This window comes from Oncorhynchus mykiss, chromosome 10 (assembly GCF_013265735.2).
Source record: "Oncorhynchus mykiss isolate Arlee chromosome 10, USDA_OmykA_1.1, whole genome shotgun sequence".
Lineage (NCBI taxonomy): Eukaryota > Metazoa > Chordata > Actinopteri > Salmoniformes > Salmonidae > Oncorhynchus > Oncorhynchus mykiss.
The window spans coordinates 39,855,534-39,880,395 of NC_048574.1; the positions used below are offsets into that span (position 1 = coordinate 39,855,534).

The 24,862-nt window shown below is 45.6% G+C and overlaps 1 protein-coding gene across 1 annotated transcript in view; it reads right to left on the reverse strand.

Annotated features, from left to right (window-relative positions):
- ksr1a (kinase suppressor of ras 1a) overlaps positions 1-24,862 on the reverse strand; it is a 50,603-nt gene that overhangs the window by 12,408 nt on the left and 13,333 nt on the right. Inside the window, 1 exon segment of the mRNA XM_021618434.2 lies at positions 5,946-6,086. Within this exon segment, the coding sequence (XP_021474109.2) occupies positions 5,946-6,086 (141 nt within the window).

Below are 24,862 nucleotides of genomic sequence, written 5' to 3' on the forward strand. Positions count from 1 at the left end.
TCACAACTCTCCATACAGTACAACATGTGACAGAGAAACATACAATCTGTATACATCTTACACGAGTATGCTAGATTCCAACTCACCTATGCTAGACACAAAGGTCATCATTGTTCCTTCTCATAAACCAAAGCCAGCCAGCCCATATGTCTAACTCCGGTTATGTCCACAGAGCAGGACAGGCCAGGCCAGGCCAGAACAAGCCAGGGCAGAACAAGCCAGGCCAGGCAAGGAGCAGAGACCAGAAAGTACTGACTGACTGGCCAAATCCCCCTGGAGCCTCCCACCCAGAGAAGAGGTCAGACAACAAGCTGCACAATTGTGCTATTTCGTTATTTTTTTGCGTAGCTTTTAAAAAAAAAACATATTGTGTACATTATGTTGCTGCTACCGTCTCTTATGAGCAAAAATAACTTCTGGACATCAGAAAAGCGCGGACCGGAAGAAACTTTTTGGTTTAACGAGTCCGACAAGAAGGATATCCTGCTTTCACTGGAACAGGCCCAGATCCACGCCTTCTGCGTTAAGAAAAGACCGGAAAACGGGCTGCAGATCAGGCATCCTTCTGAAAGTCCGGAGGCGAGCGAGTAAACTCCATTCATCTCGCTAATGTGCAATCATTGGACAATAAAATAGATTACCTACGATTAAGATTATCCTACCAACGGGACATTAAAAACTGTAACATCTTACGTTTCACCGAGACGTGGCTGAACAAAGATACGGACAACATAGAGCTAGCGGGATTTTCCATGCACCAGCAGAACAGAGACGCTACCTCTGGTAAGACGAGGGGTGGGGGTGTTAGTCTATTGTCAATAACAGCTGGTGCGCGATATCTAATATTAAAGAAGTCTCAAGGTATTGCTCGCCTGAGGTAGAGTACCTTATTTTTATTTATTTTTTTACCTTTATTTAACTAGGCAAGTCAGTTGAGAACAAATTCTCATTTTCAATGATGGCCTAGGGGCAGGGGCAGTACAACAGATTTGTACCTCGCCAGTTCAGGGATTCGATCTTGCAACCTTCCGGTTACTAGTCTAACGCTCTAACCACAAGGCTACCTTCCGCCCCGCACTAGGCTATAAGCCTGCCACTTATAATAAGATGTAGACCACGTAGATCTTCCAAGAGAGTTCTCATCTGTATTATTCGTAGCCGTCTATTTACCACCACAAAACTAAGCTGGCACTAAGACCGCTCTCAACCAACTCTATAAGGCCATAAGCAAAGAAGGAAATGCTCACCCAGAAGCGGCGCACCTAGTGGCCGGGGACTTTAATGCAGGCAAACTTAAATCCGTATCACCTCATTTCTACCAGCATGGCACATGTGCAACAAGGGAAATAAAATCCTAGACCACCTTTACTCCACACACAGAGATGCATACAAAGCTCTCCCCTGACCTCCATTTGGCAAATCAGACCATAATTATATCCTCCTGATTCCTGCTTACAAGCAAAAACTAAAGCAGGAAGTACCAGTGACTCGCTCAATACGGAAGTGGTCAGATGACGTGGATGCTACACTACAGGACTGTTTTGCTAGCACAGACTGAAATATGTTCTGGGATTCAGCCAATGAAATTGAGGAATACACCACCTTAGTCATCGGCTTCATCAATAAGTGCATCGATGACGTCGGACCCACAGTGACTGTACGTACATATGCCAACCAGAAGCCATGGATTACAGGCAACATCCGCATCAACCTAAAGGCTAGAGCTGCCGCTGTCAAGGAGCGGGAGACTAATGTGGACGCTTACAAGAAATCCCGCTATACCCTCAGATGAACCATCAAACAAGCAAAGCGTCAATACAGGATTAAGATTGAATCCATCTAAACCGGCTCTGACGCTCGTCGGATGTGGCAGGGCTAGAAAACTATTACAGACTAAAAAGGGAAACCCAGATGCGAGCTGCCAACTGACGTGAGCCTACCAGATGAGCTAAATGCCCTTTATGCTCGCTTTCGAGGCAAGCAACACTGAAGCACGCACGAGAGCACCAGCTGTTCTGGATGACTGTGTGATAACGCTCTCGGTAGCCGATGTGAACAAAACCTTTAAACAGGTCAACATTCACAAAGCCACTGGGCCAGACGGATTACCAGGACGTGTTTTCAAAGCATGCGCGGACCAACTGTCAAGTGTCTTCACTTTCAACCTCTCCCTGACCAAGTCTGCAATACCTTCATGTTTTAAGCAGACCACCATAGTCCCTGTGCCCAAGGAAGTGAAGGTAACCTGCCTAAATGATTACAGCCGCTTGGCACTCACGTCTGTAGCCATGAAGTGTTTTGAAAGGCTGGTCATGGCTCACATCAATAGCATCCTCCCGGACACCCTAGACCACTCCAATTCGCATACCGCCCCAACAGATCCACAGATGACGCAATCTCAATCGCACTCCACACTGCCCTTTCTCACCTGGACAAAAGGAACATCTATGTGACAATGCTGTTCATTGACTACAGCTCAGTGTTCAACACCATAGTGCCCACAAAGCTCATCACTAGGCTAAGGACTCTGGGACTAAACACCTCCCTCTGCAACTGGATCCTGGACTTCCTGACGGGCCACCCCCAGGTAGTAAGAGTAGGTAACAACACGTCTGCCACGCTGATCCTTAACACTGGGGCCCCTCAGGGGTGTGTACTTAATCCCCTCCTATATTCCCTGTTCACCCACAACTGCGTGGCCAAACACGACCACAACACGATCATTAAGTTTGCTGACGACACAAAAGTGGCCTGATCACCGACAATGATGAGACGGACTATGGGGAGGAGGTCAGAGAATTGGCAGTGTGGTGACAGGACAACAACCTCTCCCTCAATGTGAGAAAGACTAAGGAGCTGATCGTGGACTATAGGAAAAGGCGGGCCGAACAGGCCTCCATTAACATTGACGGGACTGTAGTGGAGCGGGGTCGAGAGTTTCAAGTTCCTTGGTGTCCACATCACCAACGAACTATCATGGTCCAAACATACCAAGACAGTCGTGAAGAGGGCACGACAAAACCTTTTCCCCCTCAGGAGACTGAAAAGACTTGGCATGGGTCCCCAGATCCTCAAAAGGTTCTACAGCTGCACCATCGAGAGCATCCTGACCATTTGCATCACCACCTGTTATGGGTAGTGTGAACAGCCCAATACATCACTGGGTTCAAGCTTCCTGCCATCCAGGACCTATTTAATAGGCGGTGTCAGAGGAAACTCCATAAAATTGTCAGAGACTCCAGTCACCCAAGATATAGACTGTTTTTTCTGCTACCGCACGGCAAGCGGTACCGGAGCGCCAAGTCTAGGACAAAAGGCTCCTCAACAGCTTCTACCCCTAAGCCATAAGACTGCTGAACAAATCATAAAATCGCCCCCGGACAATTTACATTGACCCCCCTCCCCCCTTTTGTACACTTTGTTTGTTACTTGTGCATAGTCAGTTTGCCCACACCTACATGTACAGATTGCCTCGACTGACCTGTGCCCCCTGTATATAGCCTCGTTATTGTTATTCTTATTGTGTTACTTTTATCATTACTTTTCACTTTGGTCTCCTTGGTAAACATTTTCTTCTTCTTGAACTGCACTGTTGGTTAAGGGCTTGTAAGTAAACATTTCACGGTAAAGTCTACACTTGTTGTATTCGGCGCATTCAACAATTTTTTTATTGATTTTACTTGACTTTTTCCACATTTTGTTACGTTACAGCCTTATTCTAAAAATCATAGAGTATTTTTCCCCCATCAATATACACACAATACACCATAATGACACAGCAAAAACAGGGTTTTCTATTAAAAAAATTATTAAATATCACATTTACATTAGTATTTAGACCCTTTACTCAGTACTTTGTTGAAGCACCTTTGGCAGCGATTACAGCCTCGAATCTTCTTGGGTATGACGCTACAAGCTTGGCACACCTGTATTTGGGGAGTTTCGCCCATTCTTCGCCCAGCTCTGTCAGGTTGGATGGGGAGCGTCGCTGCACAGCTATTTTCAGGTGTCAATCAAGTCCGGGCTCTGGCTGGGCCACTCAAGGACATTCAGAGAATTGTCCCGAAGCCACTCCTGTGTTGGCTTGGCTGTGTGCTTAGGGTCATCGTCCTGTTGGAAGGTGAACCTTCATCCCAGTCTGAAGTCCTGAGCGATCTGGAGCAGGTTCTCATCAAGGATCGGGGGGGGGGGGGGGTGTATGCCTGCTCTCCGTAAAGTGATGATGTCAGCCTGGCTAGCCCAGGACAGGTGACTCACTGGCCAGGTCTAACCCCCACTCACAGTTCAACACAGGTGTGATCACTGAGCACCTTGTCCACCCCCTACTGGCCTGAAGAATATTGTGTGGATGGGAATGAACCCTGTAACCTTAGAGCTTAAACCATTGTCTCACCATCCTCAACATGCTGAGAAGATGTTTCTGGAAATACTGTATCCAAGTCAAGAACATACATAAGCTTCCTTTTCGAGTAACAAAAAACATTCAGTTGCTTACAGATATGTTCGACTATCGTTCCGGGTAACATTCAGCTTGTAGGAGCAGGCTCACCCAGTTGGAAGGCTTGCAGGAGGGCTGTCACAAGGAGGCTTTTTGCATCACTTGCAATTAAGCCCATAAGATACACACAGACCTGCAAGAAGCTCTCAACCTAATATCCACAGATCGGCTGGTTATGTAATATTATGTACATAATGAATACAATGAGACAAGCTTCCTTCTTGGCTGAGTACACCCCCAAACAGTGAGTGTGCAGGCATGCAGCACTGGTGGATTCTGGGTCAGCTGTGCCTTCATGGTTCACACCATAGAGATCCTAGTACTGTAAGTCCTAATTCTATGGTTCACACTGTCACTGAAGTGGGTCACAGCACCCAGGATGCAGCAGCAAAACTGCTTGAATGGCTGACTGATGGGAGTTGTACTGTAAAGGGAACTTGTTGGATGGAAGAGGGAATCATAAAGCTCCACTATAAGCACAAAAGCCCACTGGCATCCCTGGTATTTTGTAGGCTGCATTTCTGTCCTATCCTGCTTGCCGTTTGTTCACAGGGCACAGACAGACCACTGGCCAGAGTAAAAATAGAGCAAATGATGGAGGGAGAGCATGAGAGAGACAACGTAAGAGAGATGAGAGACAACGTAAGAGAGATGAGAGAGACAACGTACGAGAGCATCAGAGAGACAACATGAGAGAGACAGCGTAAGAGAGATGAGAGAGAGAGACAACGAAAGAGAGAGCATCAGAGAGACAACATGAGAGAGACATCGTAAGAGAGCATCAGAGTGACAACATGAGAGAGACGAGAGAGAGAGACAACGTAAGAGAGATGAGAGACAACGTAAGAGAGAGCATCAGAGAGACAACATGAGAGAGACATCGTAAGAGAGATGAGAGAGAGAGAGACAACGTAAGAGAGAGCATCAGAGACATCGTAAGAGAGATGAGAGAGAGACAATGCAAGAGAGAGCATCAGAGAGACAACATGAGAGAGAGACTGCACATTATGTACTGGCTAGGCCCCAGCCTAGCAAGTACATAATGCGCGCGCCCGGGGAGACATGCAGATACAGTAAAGCAGCAGCCAACAGTGGTGTGGTTGAGAGAGAGAGAGAGAGAGAGAGAGAGAGAGAGAGAGAGAGAGAGAGAGATGAGGTTGCACGTCCTGTTAAAACTAACACAGCTCAACAACTTAACTTCAACGAATCACGGCCCGCCATAGGATATTAACAGTGACACCGGTTGGCTGCTATTTAAATTATCTGTGCCATTTGAGAAAGAAAATAATACCTGCGTTCTATGTACACATACTGTCCACATCATGGAAAGTAGCATAAATATAACTTGAAAATTAAATATCTTAATTTAAGATGATATTAAATGAAGCAAACTCTGATTTGTTCAGTAATCACATACTTTCCACACACACACACTTCTAGGACTTACCTCAATGAGCTCAGGTCTCAGGTTGATGGTGCGCAGCCAGTCCCCCAGCCGTGGGTAACTGTCCAAGGCCTGAGGCCTCTCTGTCTCTGGCACTTTCTGCTTACACTGCAGCTGCTTACAGATGTACTTCATCAGCTTTACCTGCAGGGGGCAACAGAAAGGGTCACACAACAGATAAGGGAGGGAGGGACAGGTTAGTGAGAAGAGAGGAGATGAGCCTGGATAAGCTAGCTGGGAGCAGGCCAGAGCCAGGGCCTGTAGGATATATACTACTCTTCCCTGTGTTGTTGTCAACTGTGTAGTTTAGCGTGACAGGAAAATATAGGTGAATTGAAAAGACCCATAAGCCTAATGGACAGTCGAACATAGCTACAGCAATTATGGCCTGCACAATGTGTATGCTCCATCATTCTTTGCAGAAATAGCACATAGACAACATTAAATACCAGGGATACATTAATTAGACACTTTAATTACGCTCTGATTATATGTTGCTGAATTCTTCTCTGTGCGTCATACTTCCATAAAAAATGTCCTTGCACATGCAAATAATTTAACAACTGATTAACTAAACAGAAAACCTACAATAGACACTATATTCACTGGTAAATGAAAGCCAGAATAAGACAGCTCCTGACAATGCCAAGCCATGTTTACAGTATGTCTATGCTGGAGTTTTAACAGAAAGCCACTTTTCAAATATTGGACAAGGCCAAAAAAATGTAAATCCTATAAAACAAACATGGCTGCCAAAGAGACAACGAGGGAATGTGCTTAGGGCTGTTATGGTGATCGCATTACCGCCACACCCGCGGTCACGAGTCATGACGGCAGTCAAATTCCACATGACCGTTTAGTCACGGTACCATGGCTTCTCAAAGCTGTGATGCTGTTGATGGCCATTAGTAGCCTACCAAACTTGCTAACTACTCGGTACTCAGCACTCTATTCTCATTCTAAATCACTCTGACATCAATGCAAATGTGATTGAAAATTTAATCAAACACTTCATGAGAGCCCATGAGCTCATGTTTTGTAACATTTCTATAGGCTATGCAATTGTATGAGAAAACAGAGTTGATGGCCTCTATTAAAAGGAGGATGTTCCCATTAGCTTTTCACAGGAAAAACGTCCTCCATTCGGTATTTAAGTGCATAGATGACATGTATTTTTCCCCCCTACCCCTGTTTTGAGACAGGTGTATGATAATGGTCCATTCTAAATCAAAACACATTTGACACATATTATTTAGTATATAAGTATGTAAAGACCAGATTAAATCAAGAACATGTGATTGGGCTAACGAGTGGCGCAGCAGTCTAAGGCACTGCATCTCCGTGCTAGAGGCATCACTACAGACCCTGGTTCAATTCCAGGCTGTATCACAACCGGCCATGCTTGGGAGTCCCATAGGGCGGCACACAATTGGCCCAGTGTCGTCAGGATTAGGGTTTGGCCGGAGTAGGCTGTCATTGTAAATAAGAATTTGTTCTTAACTGACTTGTCTAGTTAAATAAAAAGGTTCAAAAAAATTATAATCTCATGGGTGACAATATTAGCCTATCACTTGTGAATGATATATTCTCACTTGTGAATGATATATTCTCACTTGTGAATGATATATTCTCACTTGTGAATGATATATTCTCACTTGTGAATGATATATTCTCACTTGTGAATGATATATTCTAACTTGTGAATGATATATTCTCACTTGTGAATGATATATTCTCACTTGTGAATGATATATTCTCACTTGTGAATGATATATTCTCACTTGTGAATGATATATTCTCACTTGTGAATGATATATTCTCACTTGTGAATGATATATTCTCACTTGTGAATGATATATTCTCACTTGTGAATGATATATTCTCACTTGTGAATGATATATTCTCACTTGTGAATGATATATTCTCACTTGTGAATGATGCTTGTAAGGGAAGAAACAGAGCATGGCTTTTTTAGCGGCTTTTTCTAATCATAGCAGCACACCTCGTGTAGCCTAGCCCATAGGCCTATATGTTTCGATAAGGTTTGTATTACAACTAATGTGGCCAAATAACTTCTTAAAATTAAGCACAATCCTGGTTTAGAGCATAACTGGTATACATAAGCAGTTTCAAGTTTGGGGAAGATCATTTTCACCATAAAAAATGCTTCTTTATAAGAAAAGCATTATATGCATAATCTCATTTGCAGTCACTTTTGAGAATTGATAGCATTTTGGAACATTCGCGCTTATAGTCTACTGTCGTGTGTGCATTGCTGCACTTAGGAGAAGAAATAGCTTAAAATGTTGATTAACTATTAGGCTACGAGTTCTGATGTGTTGTATCAGCCTAATTGCTTAAAGAATATTTTTTGTTAGGCTACATGGATTTATTGTGATGGCGTAGGCTACATGGATTTATTGTGATGGCGTAGGCTACATGGATTTATTGTGATGGTGTAGGCTACATGGATTTATTGGGATGGCGTAGGCTACATGGATTTATTGTGATGGTGTAGGCTACATGGATTTATTGGGATGGTGTAGGCTACATGGATTTATTGTGATGGCGTAGGCTACATGGATTTATTGTGATGGTGTAGGCTACATGGATTTATTGTGATGGTGTAGGCTACTTGGATTTATTGTGATGGTGTAGGCTACATGGATTTATTGTGATGGTGTAGGCTACATGGATTTATTGTGATGGCGTAGGCTACATGGATTTATTGGGATGGCGTAGGCTACATGGATTTATTGTGATGGTGTAGGCTACATGGATTTATTGTGATGGCGTAGGCTACATGGATTTATTGGGATGGCGTAGGCTACATGGATTTATTGTGATGGTGTAGGCTACATGGATTTATTGTGATGGTGTAGGCTACATGGATTTATTGTGATGGCGTAGGCTACATGGATTTATTGGGATGGCGTAGGCTACATGGATTTATTGTGATGGTGTAGGCTACATGGATTTATTGTGATGGTGTAGGCTACATGGATTTATTGTGATGGTGTAGGCTACATGGATTTATTGTGATGGCGTAGGCTACATGGATTTATTGTGATGGTGTAGGCTACATGGATTTATTGGGATGGTGTAGGCTACATGGATTTATTGTGATGGCGTAGGCTACATGGATTTATTGTGATGGTGTAGGCTACATGGATTTATTGTGATGGTGTAGGCTACATGGATTTATTGTGATGGCGTAGGCTACATGGATTTATTGTGATGGCGTAGGCTACATGGATTTATTGTGATGGCGTAGGCTACATGGATTTATTGTGATGGTGTAGGCTACATGGATTTATTGTGATGGTGTAGGCTACTTGGATTTATTAGACTTTTTAAACTGTAGATGTTCGAAAAGGTCTGCATCAGTGGCTTGGAGGCTGTGTGGAAGCCAGGAGATGCTAAACGTGTTTATGTTAATTAACGGTAAATTACCGTGAGACCGGCAGTTATTTGCTGACAAAATGTCATGACCGCCACAGCCCTAAGCAGGATTTACAGTCTTTGATGTTTGGACTGTGGTAGAACACTGGGGAGATTAAGCAGTTTCAGACACCTCTATGCACACCCACACGCACACACAATCCTTCTCCCATAATGTGAGGAGAGGCCAATCTGAAACATGAATTATTCCAATCACGCAGACACACATTTATTAATTCTACAACGTGGCGTTTCTCCTCCATATATGTTCTCACACAGGCAGGCAGTTATCTGACTGGATTTTATTTTACCCTCCCGCTCTCCTTTTTTTGCTTCGCCTCCAGCAAGCAGGGCTGTCAAGTAGATATAAATAGCTGTTATTATATGGAAGGGAACAGCGAGCTGGCCTTCTCATGAGGGTGTCTGCACCGCTGGCATGGCAACCAAGTGTCATTGGAACATTGCAGCCACTGAAGGCAGGGGCATAGTGACATCACAGTCCTGGAAGACGCAAAGTTCACAGCGAGGCTAGCAGACAGCCTCACAGCCATCACTGGACTGGCCCCCGACTAAACATACCTCCCCCTCAGTGAGCATGTATCAACATGTCAGCCCATGAGCTTTTGTTTTTCTAGGTGCTAACCCAGGTATCACATTGTTCTTTCATCTGTCAAGACCGTGGGATCCATTTTTTTCTATTAAAAGACGTCATAGGCTGTTCACATAATAAACAAAACAGTGAGGATGCTTACATTGCAGAATATGTGAAAGCACTCCACCATGATCGTCTACAAACAAACAGAGCACTGGCTACCACATTCATTTTCCAGCTCTGCAGAGAGGCTGGACACAGAGACAGGCTGGACAGAGAGAGACAGGCCGGACACAGACAGGCGGCTAGGGGTGAGAGGATATGCCACCCCCCCTCTCTCTCTCCTTCTCTGAGAACAGGTAGTGGCAGCACCTCCGTGTTGTGGTGGATGGTGATGACGCAGGGAGCAGGGCAGTCTAAGGGGAGAGGAGGCGAGGCCTGTACAGCTGACACCGGGGAGGAGGGCTCGCCCGCTGAGACGGCCTTTTCACCAGCACCCAGGGCAGCAGCTTGCTGACGCACAGCAAGCCATGTTACCATTGGGGACGCTGGCCATTAAGCCAGTCATCCTTTTCACACACACACACCAAACCAGCCACCCCCCCAGCCGCCTGTATCTGCTAATCAGCACTTTAATAAGTGAAGCCTCAGTAACTGGCCTAGATGCCATTCAGGGATGCCAAGTCCACCTCATCCTTCAACACACACAAACAGACCCCCCCCCCCCCCCCCCCCCCCCCCACACACACCTAGTGACTGCTAAGATTACATGCCCCCCCCATTGCTCCCTTCACCTGATATCTGATGTACTGATAAACATCACAACATCTCAAGCCCTGCTGTGTACCATCCAAACAGCACACCAGACACCACTGCCCTAATGGTGATTGTGCAAATTAACACTGGGATATCAAGAGATGTTGTATGGAACATGACAGTGGAAAAATAAAACAGATGAGACGGAAGCAAAAAAAACTATGATCAGGCTGGACGCTCATGTGGCATGTTAATGACAGTCTGAACATAGTGGTCTGTGATATAAACACCTCAGAAGTTGTCCAGAGGATGTCTGAAACTCGAGCATTACCACTACTTACTGCTGCACTTTAATATAGCAACATTGAGGACCAGGCAGGCTCCACTCCTTGTTCCGGCCTTCCCAGGTGACTACCGGATGAGTAACTCACAGCACTGTGGTATTAGTTTGCGCTAGCCTGGCCTTCTCAACTCCATGCAGTGCTGGGCTCCAGTATAGTGTGTCTCCTTATCTCCATCTGGGAGTGTCCATTACAGCAGGACGCCTTGGGCTGCAGGCCGCACCGCATGGCCATGAAATGAGCAGCGCACCGCCAGGTATCACTCTACTCCACCCACCAGCGTAGCCGCGGGAAGATGCATTTCACGGTCAAGTCTACACCTGTTGTATTCGGCACAAGTAATAAATACAATGTGATGTTTTGAGTTGTGGGTGCTAGGAGGGGTGTGCGGGGGGAGAAAAATCCCCTTTAGAGGAAAGCATTGCATGCATCGAAAATCGCATTTGAGTAGTGGCATACAATGGAGCATACATGTATTTGGGGATGTTTTATTTTTGCAGGGTCTGGGCGAAAAAAATAAAAATAATTGAATTTAGAAGACATTTTTTAATACCACACAAATGCCCAAATGTAGGCTACTGTGCAACTGACTATTCAGATAGGATGCAATTGTGAAACTTTCTTAATTTTTTTGTATTTAGGATCATTTGTTTAATCATCATCATTATTATTATTGTAGGCCTACTTATTAATCTAAACCAGTTCTTTAATTATGCAAAAGGTGTTGTTTCATTATGTTGGGACATATTCATTGGTTAAATTAAGTTCGAGCTGTCTTTTTAATTGTGCTCAGTATTTAGTTTAAGACAGGTTATAAGTAGGCCTTTTGTAAAATAAATAACATTTGCCTATTGCTGTCATTTGCTGGGTACGGTAGGCAATATCCTTCCTTCGTAAGTTTAAACCAGTTCCCAAGTGTTTTGTTTGCTTCTGTTGAGCCATTTTCTTTGGACAAATTAAGTTCCAGCTGTAATGTTGTGTTTGCTGTGATATAATATCTGCTCATATTTTCCAAATAAACGAATGGCTCGACTTACTTTTGTTATGAACTTTGTGATGGTTTGGTGTGGCTATTAGCCTATTATACTGCAGGCCTATGAAATGAAGGCAGTGCGCACCTGCACTGCATCGGACTCTGACAGATGATCTTGAGGTGAGGAAGAATGTTTTAAGCCTACCAGAGTTAATCCTATAATTTAACAATATAATACTTATCTTTATAAAAAATATTGTGATCGAAAAATTGCGAATTAGACTTTCTGTAGGCCTACAGTGCCTTGCGAAAGTATTTGGCCCCCTTGAACTTTGCGACATTTTGCCACATTTCAGGCTTCAAACATAAAGATATAAAACTGTATTTTTTTGTGAAGAATCAACAACAAGTGGGACACAATCATGAAGTGGAACGACATTTATTGGATATTTCAAACTTTTTTAACAAATCAAAAACTGAAATATTGGGCGTGCAAAATTATTCAGCCCCCTTAAGTTAATACTTTGTAGCGCCACCTTTTGCTGCGATTACAGCTGTAAGTTGTTTGCGGTATGTCTCTATCAGTTTTGCACATCGAGAGACTGAAATTTTTTCCCATTCCTCCTTGTCTCCTTCTAGTGGTGTGGGTGGGGGCTGTGCTTTGGCAAAGTGGGTGGGGTTATATCCTTCCTGTTTGGCCCTGTCCGGGGGTGTCATCGGATGGGGCCACAGTGTCTCCTGACCCCTCCTGTCTCAGCCTCCAGTATTTATGCTGCAGTAGTTTGTGTGTCGGGGGGCTAGGGTCAGTTTGTTATATCTGGAGTACTTCTCCTGTCCTATTCGGTGTCCTGTGTGAATTTAAGTGTGCTCTCTCTAATTCTCTCTTTCTTTCTCTCTCTCGGAGGACCTGAGCCCTAGGACCATGCCCCAGGACTACCTGACATGATGACTCCTTGCTGTCCCCATTCCACCTGGCCGTGCTGCTGCTCCAGTTTCAACTGTTCTGCCTTATTATTATTGGACCATGCTGGTCATTATGAACATTTGAACATCTTGGCCATGTTCTGTTATAATCTCCACCCGGCACAGCCAGAAGAGGACTGGCCACCCCACATAGCCTGGTTCCTCTCAAGGTTTCTTCCTAGGTTTTGGCCTTTCTAGGGAGTTTTTCCTAGCCACCGTGCTTCTACACCTGCATTGCTTGCTGTTTGGGGTTTTAAGCTGGGTTTCTGTACAGCACTTTGAGATGTACGAAGGGCTATATAAATAAATTTGAATTGATTTGCAAGCTGAAGAACACCATCCCAAATCGTGAAGCACGGGGATGGCAGCATCATGTTGTGGGGGTGCTTTGCTGCAGGAGGGACTGGTGCACTTCACAAAATAGATGGCTTCATGAGGCAGGGAAATTATGTGGATATATTGAAGCAACATCTCAAGACATCAGTCAGGAAGATAAAGCTTGGTCGCAAATGGGTCTTCCAAATGGACAATGACCCCAAGCATACTTCCAAAGTTGTGGGAAAATGGACAACAAAGTGAAGGTATTGGAGTGGCCATCACAAGCCCTGATCTCAATCCTATAGAAAATTTGTGGGCAGAACTGAAAAAGCGTGTGCGAGCAAGGAGGCCTACAAACCTGACTCAGTTACACCAGCTCTGTCAGGAGGAATGGGTCAAAATTCACCCAACTTGCGCTGTACTGCAGCGCCAGCTGTGCCATCAGAGCCCTGGGTTCGCGCCCAGGCTCTGTCGTAACCGGCCGCGACCGGGAGGTCCGTGGGGCGACGCACAATTGGCCTAGCGTCGCCCGGGTTAGGGAGGGCTTGGTCGGTAGGGGTGTCCTTGTCTCATCGCGCACCAGCGACTCCTGTGGCGGGCTGGGCGCAGTGTACGCTAGCCAAGGTGGCCAGGTGCACGGTGTTTCCTCCGGCGCATTGGTGCGGCTGGCTTCCGGGTTGGATGTGCGCTGTGTTAAAGAAGCAGCGGCTTGGTTGGTTGTGTATCGGAGGACGCATGACTTTCAACCTTCGTCTCTCCCGAGCCCGTACGGGAGTTGTAGCGATGAGACAAGATAGTAGCTACTGGATACTATGAAATTGGGGAGAAAAAGGGGTAAAATTCTAAAAAAAATAAAAATAATAATAAATAAATAAATAAAAAAAATTCACCCAACTTATTGTGGGAAGCTTGTGGAAGGCTACCCAAAATGTTTGACCGAAAGGCAATGCTACCAAATACTAATTGAGTGTATGTAAACTTCTGACCCACTGGGAATGTCATGAAATAAATAAAAGCTGAAATAAATCATTCTCTCTATTATTATTCTGACATTTCAAATTCTTAAAATAAAGTGGTGATCCTAACTGACCTAAAACAGGGAATATTTACTAGGATTAAATGTCAGGAATTGTGAAAAACTGAGTTAAATGTATTTGGCTAAGGTGTAGGTAAACTTCTGACTTCAACTGTACACACACACACACACACCAAAAATATAAGTGTGACATGTAAAGTGTTGGTCCCATATTTCATGATTGAAAATAAAAGATCCCAGAATTTTTCCACACACACAAAATGTTGTGCACAAATTTGTTTTACGCTTGAGGCGTCACTACAGACTCCCTGGTTCGGGGCGGTGCACAATTGGCCCAGCGTCGTCCGGGTTTGGAGGGGGTAGGCCGTCATTGTAAATAAGAATTTGTTCTTAACGGAATTGCCTAGTTAAATAAAAGGTTACATTTAAACGCTCAAATTTAAAAACTACTAAATAAGTAATGACAAACTTCATTCACAGGGTGGTGAAAGTGCACGGCGCTCTTGATGCTCCTTTCCAATAAATATTGAGGGTCCTATTCTGGTGACATGATGATCAATGCTTGACTGACGTTTGCCAAATAAAAATATTCTCACTCTTATCCATTATAATCTCATCATGTAGACTAGCCTACCCACACAGCCTACCTGCACTGTACCCACACAGCCTACCTGCACGGTACCCACACAGCCTACCTGCACTGTACCCACACAGCCTACCAGCACTGTACCCACACAACCTACCTGCACTGTACCCACACAGCCAACCTGCACGGTACCCACACAGCCTACCTGCACTGTACCCACACAGCCTACCTGCACTGTACCCACACAGCCTACCTGCACTGTACCCACACAGCCTACCTGCACTGTACCCACACAGCCTACCTGCACTGTACCCACACAGCCTACCTGCACTGTACCCACACAGCCTACCTGTACTGTATCTGTGAGCTGTTGGCTAGAGCACACGTGCCAAGACCAGAGTAGACACGTTTGCTATTTAACACAACAGTTTCTGTGACAACTATCGGTACATGAAAACTTAAGCTAAAAAGTAAACTGTGTGCATCAAGTCATCACACAATTTGTTATCCTCAACAAGTCAGTTTGGTGGAAACATATTACTGGTGAAAAAAAATCTGCATATTTTCTTAAAGCGGATTTTAGAATATTCACATGAAAACCTGTTGTCAATTGGATGGAAACCTAGTTAGTAACACTGACTCAACCAATGAAGCATAGGCTACTCATCAGTGATGGCCAATGCGCTCATGCCACTATCTCCAAATAAGCTACGTTGAAAAACAGTGCTGTTTACTCAGAATCGCTCAAAAAGGTTGAGAAAATAAGTGGTTTGCTTCTACAGACAGATCAGTCTTCTCTTTTCAGAAGAAGGTATTTGCTTTCCAAACGGTAGGCCTACGTTTCTCTCGTGATTGTATTTCGATTTTTGTGAAAGGCAAACTGACCGCTGCACCCAAACATAGAAAATGAATCCATAGATTGCAGTTCCTATTCAAGTCAGGACGGGAAGCCATTGCAAGTGTAGCCATTAGTTTAACAGTAAAAGTGCCAGGGTTAGAGGTTCCAAAATCTGTCTATGATTATATCGATGGCCACAACGCAACAAGCTGTTCTATATTTGGTGTATTATTTGGAATAATTGTATTAATGTCTGTTCAGACAGGAGTAATCAAAGAAGAACAATTAAGAACTTTTTTTTATCCTTCAATTCATCAGGGGTGCACCCCAGCACCCGTACTTTTCACAGCTATGCCCACATGTATCTCTCGAGTGCTGGAGATACAATGAGCTAAGCATGCCTTTTCTCAGCTCATTCACGTAGTACACACTGTAGAAACATAGTCACACTTTGGGCGAGAGAAAGTGCGGCCTTGGGATGAAAGAGACAGCTTGGCTCTGCGGCAGCGGTTAACAAAGGCCTCTCCACTGCAGGCGAGAGGAAAGAGTAGGAGAGAGGGAAGGGAGCATAGAGGAAGAGAGGAAAGGAGAGAGGGCGTCTGGAGGAGGACCTGAGGAGGGGTCAGGTCAACAGCCTGGGCAAAGGGGCCCTCCATAGACCACTCCAGCTCCTCGGCTGCCAGATAAGTACTAATTGTACTGAGGGCATAGATCACCCTCCTCAATAAAAGCTACATGTTTAGTCTTCCCCTGGACGTGTGACTGGGAGAAAGAAACCCAGTCTATTTGAGAAGTGAATAAACTGAAAGTGTGCTAAAAAGAGAGTTGACTTGAAGAGAACTTGATATGATCTGACATTGCTCGTCCATATATTTATTTATTGTTAATTCCATTCCTTTACTTAGATGTGTGTGTATTGTTGTGAAATTGTTGGATATTACTTGTTAGATATAACTGCACTGTTGGAGCTAGAAACACAAGCATTTCACTACACCTGCAATAACATCTGCTAAACACATGGATGTGACAATACAATTTGATTTGAGCAACAAACTCAGACAGAAGGCCAAATATGACTGGGAAGCAGCATTTTCTTTTTGATTAGACCCATTGAAGCCTCAATGGTACGATGTCCAGTGAAGGTAATAGTATATTACTGAATCACTTCAAATACAGACTGTCTGACAGGGCTGGTTAAAGGGAGCCCTATACTATTCATATAGGCTACCATGCCCACAACTCCTTATATGTGGGCAACTCCACAATGTGTCTGGACTTTAACCATTGTTCTGGGAGCAGCCATTTGATCTTTGAGGTTAGCCAATGAGAGGCCTCATGCTGTGGGTGGACAAGAGGGCCAGTAAGCTTCTTCTTGCCGACAACAAGCTCTCTTCACTGTATCTCTTCTCTTCTTTTAGTGGAGTGACAGGATGTGAGCTGAAATTGAGAAGATCCACATGACATTTCCCACAGAGCAGGAATGACACTAGATTCATTAGACTTCTGTCTGAAATTCTCTCTGTGTAGTTTAAAGGGTCAGGAGACATTTTAACTGTAAAAACTATTTAACATTTGTAGTAGGCCTACATAGTAACAGCCAACGTGACAATTTCCTCCTGATATTTTGCAACTGTGAGTTGCAGATAGTATTTTTCAGTCTCATTTGTGGAACATAATGTTATTGTGTAGTTGGACACCAGAGACATCCGTCACAAGAACCACACACACACACACACACACACACACACACACACACACAGAGGTAGATGGGGATCATTCAGCAGCACAGTGAACAATACACTGGTGCAAGAGTGTTGTCAGGTTACCTAGCAACCTCACTCCAGAGTCGTCAGCAGCATTGTTTAGAGTGGGATTTTCCCATAGACATGTAACAGAAAATCTGAGACCGTACACCTCGATGTGGAATATCTGTTAAAAGTGCACCTCAGACTAGACACAATTCTGCAGTTCTGCTAAATAAAACACATATATATTTAGGTAACATTTGAATAACAGCACATTTTCTATAGAAATATCAAAAGCTGGAGTAGCGTTGTACCATTCCACAGCTCCCAGACATGACGTGTGTTTTAAAACACTGAAATCCTCAGTGGGCTTCAAAATGTAACAGAGTCAGATTCACAGATCGATAGATTCTTCAGTCAGCCCTGTGATGATCAGCTAACAACAGGTCTGTGTTAGGTAGAGGATGGAACTCATTGACTCATATAGACGGGAACCTGGTGGGGGATGGAACTCATTGACTCATATAGATGGGAGTCTGGTGGGGGATGGAACTCATTGACTCATATAGATGGGAGCCTGGTGGGGGATGGAACTCATGGACACATATAGACGGGAACCTGGTGGGGGATGGAACTCATTGACTCATATAGATGGGAGCCTGGTGGGGGATGGAACTCATTGACTCATATAGATGGGAGTCTGGTGGGGGATGGAACTCATTGACTCATATAGACGGGAACCTGGTGGGGGATGGAACTCATTGACTCATATAGATGGGAGCCTGGTGGGGGATGGAACTCATTGACTCATATAGATGGGAGACTGGTGGGGGATGGAACTCATTGACACATATAGATGGGAGCCTGGTGGGGGATGGAACTCATTGACTCATATAGATGGGAGCCTGGTGGGGGATGGGGTAGCCTGACAAGCCTCAGATCCCACCTGTTAGTCTGAAAATGGGGGTTAAACAACACCATGGAAACGCTTTAGTGCCTTGAGGAGATGAGTGACAGCCAATACGAACCAAGTCACCAGAGAGCAGCCAGAGAGACACCAGAACGCTTGTCTGACACAGGGGACAAAGTCCTACTGTTCCATTTGTTTCCTCAAGATTCGGCAGAAATAACCGTCTTGTACTCTCAGAAACATTGGATGACAGCCTTACTTTGATGTCTTTGCCAATGACAGCATTGCCTCTCTGCAGGAGAATTGTGCAAGACTTCTTTCCCAGGGAAACAGAACGTACACTATGAGGTAATATCAGATTTCTGAAAGATAAAACAATCTCTGTGGTAATAGAAGCCCCCTTCAAATTTACATGACTCTCTGCAGTTTCTATTGTCACATGTTATGTGCCATTATCCTTTGGTCCCCTCAGAACTGTACAGCAGTTTTTAAAGGCACATGCCGTCTGTGGTCATGGTGGGCATATGACCCACATGGATTCTGAATCTGCGCCACAGAAGCCCACAAACTGCACTATTCCCATCTGGTATTATGTGCTGGCTTTTGTCTTCACAATTGTAAATCAAACCATGATCAATGCTCCATTTTCAAGAGCAAAATAAATGCGCCAGTGTGTCCATGAGTGTTTGATGGTTCTCTTCCAAAACATTGTTTTAGTCAGAAAATAAAAATGTACAAAAAAAAACAACAAAAAAAACTACATGTTTTTGTAACTGGAATAGGTACAAGACCTCATCAGTACACAATAGTATCACCATCAAGCAAACAGGACCACGTGACAAGCAGGCAGGACCCACGTGACAAGCAGGCAGGACCATAGTGACAAGCAGGCAGGACCATGTGACAAGCAGGTAGGACCCAAGTGACAAGCAGGCAGGACCCAAGTGACAAGCAGGCAGGACCCAAGTGACAAGCAGGCAGGACCCACGTGACAAGCAGGCAGGACCCACGTGACAAGCAGGCAGGACCCACGTGACAAGCAGGCAGGACCCACGTGACAAGCAGGCAGGACCCACATGACAAGCAGGCAGGAGCAGGCAGGACCAAGTGAAAAGAAGGCAGGACCAAGTGAAAAGCAGGCAGGAGCAAGTGACAAGGAGCAAGTAACAAGCAGGCAGGACCAAGTGACAAGGTGGCAGGACCAAGTGACAAGTAGGCAAAACCATGTGACAAGCAGGCAGGACCAAGTGACAAGGAGGCAGGACCAAGTGACAAGGAGGCAGGACCATGTGACAAGGTGGCAGGACCAAGTGACAAGCAGGCAGGACCATGTGACAAGCAGGCAGGACCATGTGACAAGCAGGCGGGACCATGTGACAAGCAGGCGGGACCATGTGACAAGCAGGCAGGACCATGTGACAAGGAGGCAGGAGCAGGCAGGAGCAGGCAGAAAAGCAGGCCGGAGCAAGTGACAAGGAGCAAGTGACAAGCAGGCAGGACCAAGTGACAAGGTGGCAGGACCAAGTGACAAGGAGGCAGAACCATGTGACAAGGAGGCAGGACCAAGTGACAAGGAGGCAGGACCAAGTGACAAGGAGGCAGGACCAAGTGACAAGGAGGCAGGACCAAGTGACAAGGAGGCAGGACCATGTGACAAGCAGGCAGAACCAAGTGACAAGCAGGCGGGACCATGTGACAAGCAGGCGGGACCATGTGACAAGCAGGCGGGACCATGTGACAAGCAGGCGGGACCAAGTGACAAGCAGGCGGGACCAAGTGACAAGCAGGCAGGACCAAGTGACAAGCAGGCAGGACCAAGTGACAAGCAGGCAGGACCACGTGACAAGCAGGCAGGAACAAGTGACAATCAGGCAGGACCATGTGACAAGCAGGCAGGACCAAGTGACAAGCAGGCAGGACCAAGTGACAAGCAGGCAGGACCAAGTGACAAGGTGGCAGGACCAAGTGACAAGCAGGCAGGACCAAGTGACAAGGAGGCAGGATCAAGTGACAAGCAGGCAGAACCAAGTGACAAGCAGGCAGGACCAAGTGACAAGCAGGCAGGACCAAGTGACAAGGAGGCAGGATCAAGTGACAAGCAGGCAGGACCATATGACAAGCAGGCAGGACCAAGTGACACGCAGACAGGAGCAGGCAGGACCAAGTGACAAGGAGGTAGGACCATGTGACAAGGAGGCAGGACCATGTGACAAGCAGGCAGAACCAAGTGACAAGCAGGCAGAACCAAGTGACAAGCAGGCAGAACCAAGTGACAAGCAGGCAGGACCAAGTGACAAGCAGACAGGACCATGTGACAAGTAGGCAGGACCAAGTGACAAGCAGCTAGGAGCAGGCAGGACCATGTGACAAGCAGGCAGGACAAAGTGACAAGCAGGCAGGACCCACGTGACAAGCAGGCAGGACCCACGTGACAAGCAGGCAGGACCCACGTGACAAGCAGGCAGGACCCACGTGACAAGCAGGCAGGAGCAGGCAGGACCAAGTGAAAAGAAGGCAGGACCAAGTGAAAAGCAGGCAGGAGCAAGTGACAAGGAGCAAGTAACAAGCAGGCAGGACCAAGTGACAAGGTGGCAGGACCAAGTGACAAGTAGGCAGAACCATGTGACAAGCAGGCAGGACCAAGTGACAAGGAGGCAGGACCAAGTGACAAGGAGGCAGGACCAAGTGACAAGCAGGCAGGACCATGTGACAAGCAGGCAGGACCATGTGACAAGCAGGCAGGACCATGTGACAAGCAGGCGGGACCATGTGACAAGCAGGCGGGACTATGTGACAAGCAGGCAGGAGGCAGGACAAAGTGACAAGCAGGCAGGAGCAGGCAGGACCAAGTGAAAAGCAGGCCGGAGCAAGTGACAAGGAGCAAGTGACAAGCAGGCAGGACCAAGTGACAAGGTGGCAGGACCAAGTGACAAGGAGGCAGGACCAAGTGACAAGGAGGCAGGACCAAGTGACAAGGAGGCAGGACCAAGTGACAAGGAGGCAGGACCATGTGACAAGGAGGCAGAACCAAGTGACAAGCAGGCGGGACCATGTGACAAGCAGGCGGGACCATGTGACAAGCAGGCGGGACCATGTGACAAGCAGGCGGGACCATGTGACAAGCAGGCGGGACCAAGTGACAAGCAGGCGGGACCAAGTGACAAGTGACAAGCAGGCAGGACCAAGTAACAAGCAGGCAGGACCACGTGACAACCAGGCAGGAACAAGTGGCAATCAGGCAGGACCATGTGACAAGCAGGCAGGACCAAGTGACAAGCAGGCAGGACCAAGTGACAAGGTGGCAGGACCAAGTGACAAGCAGGCAGGACCAAGTGACAAGGAGGCAGGATCAAGTGACAAGCAGGCAGGACCATGTGACAAGCAGGCAGGACCAAGTGACAAGCAGACAGGAGCAGGCAGGACCAAGTGACAAGGAGGCAGGACCATGTGACAAGGAGGCAAGACCATGTGACAAGCAGGCAGAACCAAGTGACAAGCAGGCAGGACCAAGTGACAAGCAGACAGGACCATGTGACAAGCAGGCAGGACCAAGTGACAAGCAGGTAGGAACAGACAGGACCATGTGACAAGCATGCAGGATAAAGTGACAAGCAGGCAGGACCAAGTGACAAGCAGGCAGGACCATGTGACAAGCAGGCAGGACCAAGTGACAAGGAGGCAGGACCAAGTGACAAGCAGGCAGGACCAAGTGACAAGGAGGCAGGACCATGTGACAAGGAGGCTTTGTTGTGTTTTGTCTTTTCACCTATAGCTTTATCTGCCCTTATCCGCTGGCCCCATGCGGTCCAAAGTAGCATTAATAAAATGTGGGCGGCCCCCGTCACAGTCACTGTGTGCACTGGTCTCAGGGCAGCACAGCACTGTGATCTGGCAGATAATGAACATGGCACATTAAGGCCTTTGTAATGGGCCTAAATGTTAACAAACGGCTGTGACGTGATGCTGCATATTAAGCAGCCCCAGGTAACAACATGAATATGCCACAAATCACCACAGCCCACCACCATTGTGGCACAATGGACGGAGGCACAGTGACGCATGGTGCAGGGAGGGAGGAAGGGTCACATGTGCCACGTGCTTTGTGGCGGGGCTGGGCGCCCATCGTCCGTGGGTGACTGTCAGAGACAATGACCTACTGCACTGACCCCTCCGTCATCGCTGGCTGACCCCACAGGGAGGGGCTGGGGGATTGGCTGGCTGCTGCCACTAATCCTCTGTCCTTATGTTGTGTAAGGTTAGTCCCCGTCTGGTTTGTCCTAGCGACAGCCCCAGCAACACACAGCCCGGCCTTGCCGACACACCATACAAAGCTCAGAAATAGCTTGGAATTTTAAGTGTGTGAACATCACTGCTCATCTTGATAAGCAATAATGACTATGAAATTAATCATTTCAACACTGCTTTATTGTATGCTCAAATAATATATATCATACCACCAAGACATGCTAACCTCCCCTGTTATTGGCAATGGTGAGAGGTTAGCATATCTTGGCGGTATGATCTTTGACTCTCTGTAACTTTCTCATTCATCATTAACCACAATTAATTCTGGGTTATCCGTAGTCTTGGTAGCATCCGCATTAACGTAAGTGTTTAGAAACATATTATTTTCTTATTTACAATAAAAGTGATTCCAAAATGACAATACATTATTTACCAGTCATTTCCACTGGGCACAAAATAATTCTGAAACACTGAAAATGCATCCAACAAGTTTGTAGAGTGACAAGCTTGATGTGGTAGGAATATGGGACCAAATACTACACTTTTAGCTACTTTATTTCTAAGAATCTTTAGGGCTGTCAATTTTGACCCTACCTTTGAAAATCTCTTTCTCTGAGCAATTATATTAGTATAAAATAATATTTGCCAATTTTTTTGGAGTGCAAAATATAGCTCAGTATTTTTAGTAATTATTTTCCACAGTTCTAATTGCTCATTTTTATCAAGCGTGTCAATCATTTCGGACCCCACTTTACTGCTGCCTCAAGACATACAACACAATAGGACAATTTAAGGATTGCAATTGCATCAAGGCCCTGAATCAATTGGAAGATCATTGTTGAGTGTTTTGGGTTACACGTTGACATGAGTCAGTTAGAACAGCACGGGGGCAAGCTAATGTGTGTCTTCTCCTGAGTTACATTTGAAACCAAACATGCATTATTATCTAACCAGGCAATTCCCATAGAACTTAAGAGTAGGTGTTCGAGCTGGTGTTGCATCATTCTCTAAATCTAAGGCGCTTTCTGTTAGAGAGCAACGCATCATTATTTAGGAAGTTAGATTAAACTGAATTCAATTGAGAAACACAAAATGCCTCAAATACATTATTGTGTAACCATGCTGTATATAGAACCCTTCTAACAGGAATGAGGAATAGGCACTATTCCTTATTCCACTTGAGTAATAATAACAAAAAAATGCCCAATTCTGGTACTATGCAATTACAAAGCTATTGCAGGTTTATTACCCAGGTATAGAAGCAAATGTATGTCAAATTTTACCCAAATGTAATATATCCGATCTGGAAATGGAATTATGTCATGGTCCTTGAAGAAAGGAAGAAAAAACAGAAAGGAATGGGTAGGAAGGAAGCTTGAACAGGGCAACGGAACCTCTTGTTTTTTGCCATGTCATGCAAATCCTCCTCCCCCATTACACAAATACTGCAGACCTCAAAATTACCAGATGCAGAGAAACACTACATCCTCAACATGTTTAAGAAGAGCTCAAAAGCCGCCTGCTGGGGTAAAACGACCATGATTTCCACACAATGCAATCCGACTGCTGGATTGAACCGTTTGTTTTCCCAATACAAAAAGAGGAAACTGAAATAGTGTGGATAATGCTGCAATGATTTGCTTGTTACTTCTCTGGAGATGGCCATATTCTCCCCAGTCGGTCTCCTCCTAGGCCTCAGACACAGCAGTTGCTATGTTGTAAGAAGCAAGCCCAGCTGATTGGCTTTGATCCCCCCTCCCCCCCCTTCCGCCCTGCTCTCCCCTCTCAGCATAGCCTCTTTGCGCGTCATTTGATTTCCTTATTTAACAACCAACCCTGAAAATGCGTAGGAAGAAAGACGTCTAAATATAGACACAGCCACAATAGCTCACACCACGAGCGGCGCAGCAAAACTCTTTCCAACATCATGAGAAGACAAAACAGATGATGCATTTCTATCTGCTGATCATTAGGTAGGCTCAGGGATGGATTATCTGCACAGATAACATGGTGATGCATTAATCCAAAAAGACTCACGGAAGAAAATGTATATCAAGAGACACCTACGCAAGCAAGATTCAAATGAGGAGTCAGAAGTCTGGTTGTTGTGACCGATATAATATAATCTTTATCATGTTATATGTCTATAAAGGCTAGGCTACATACGGCGCATTCA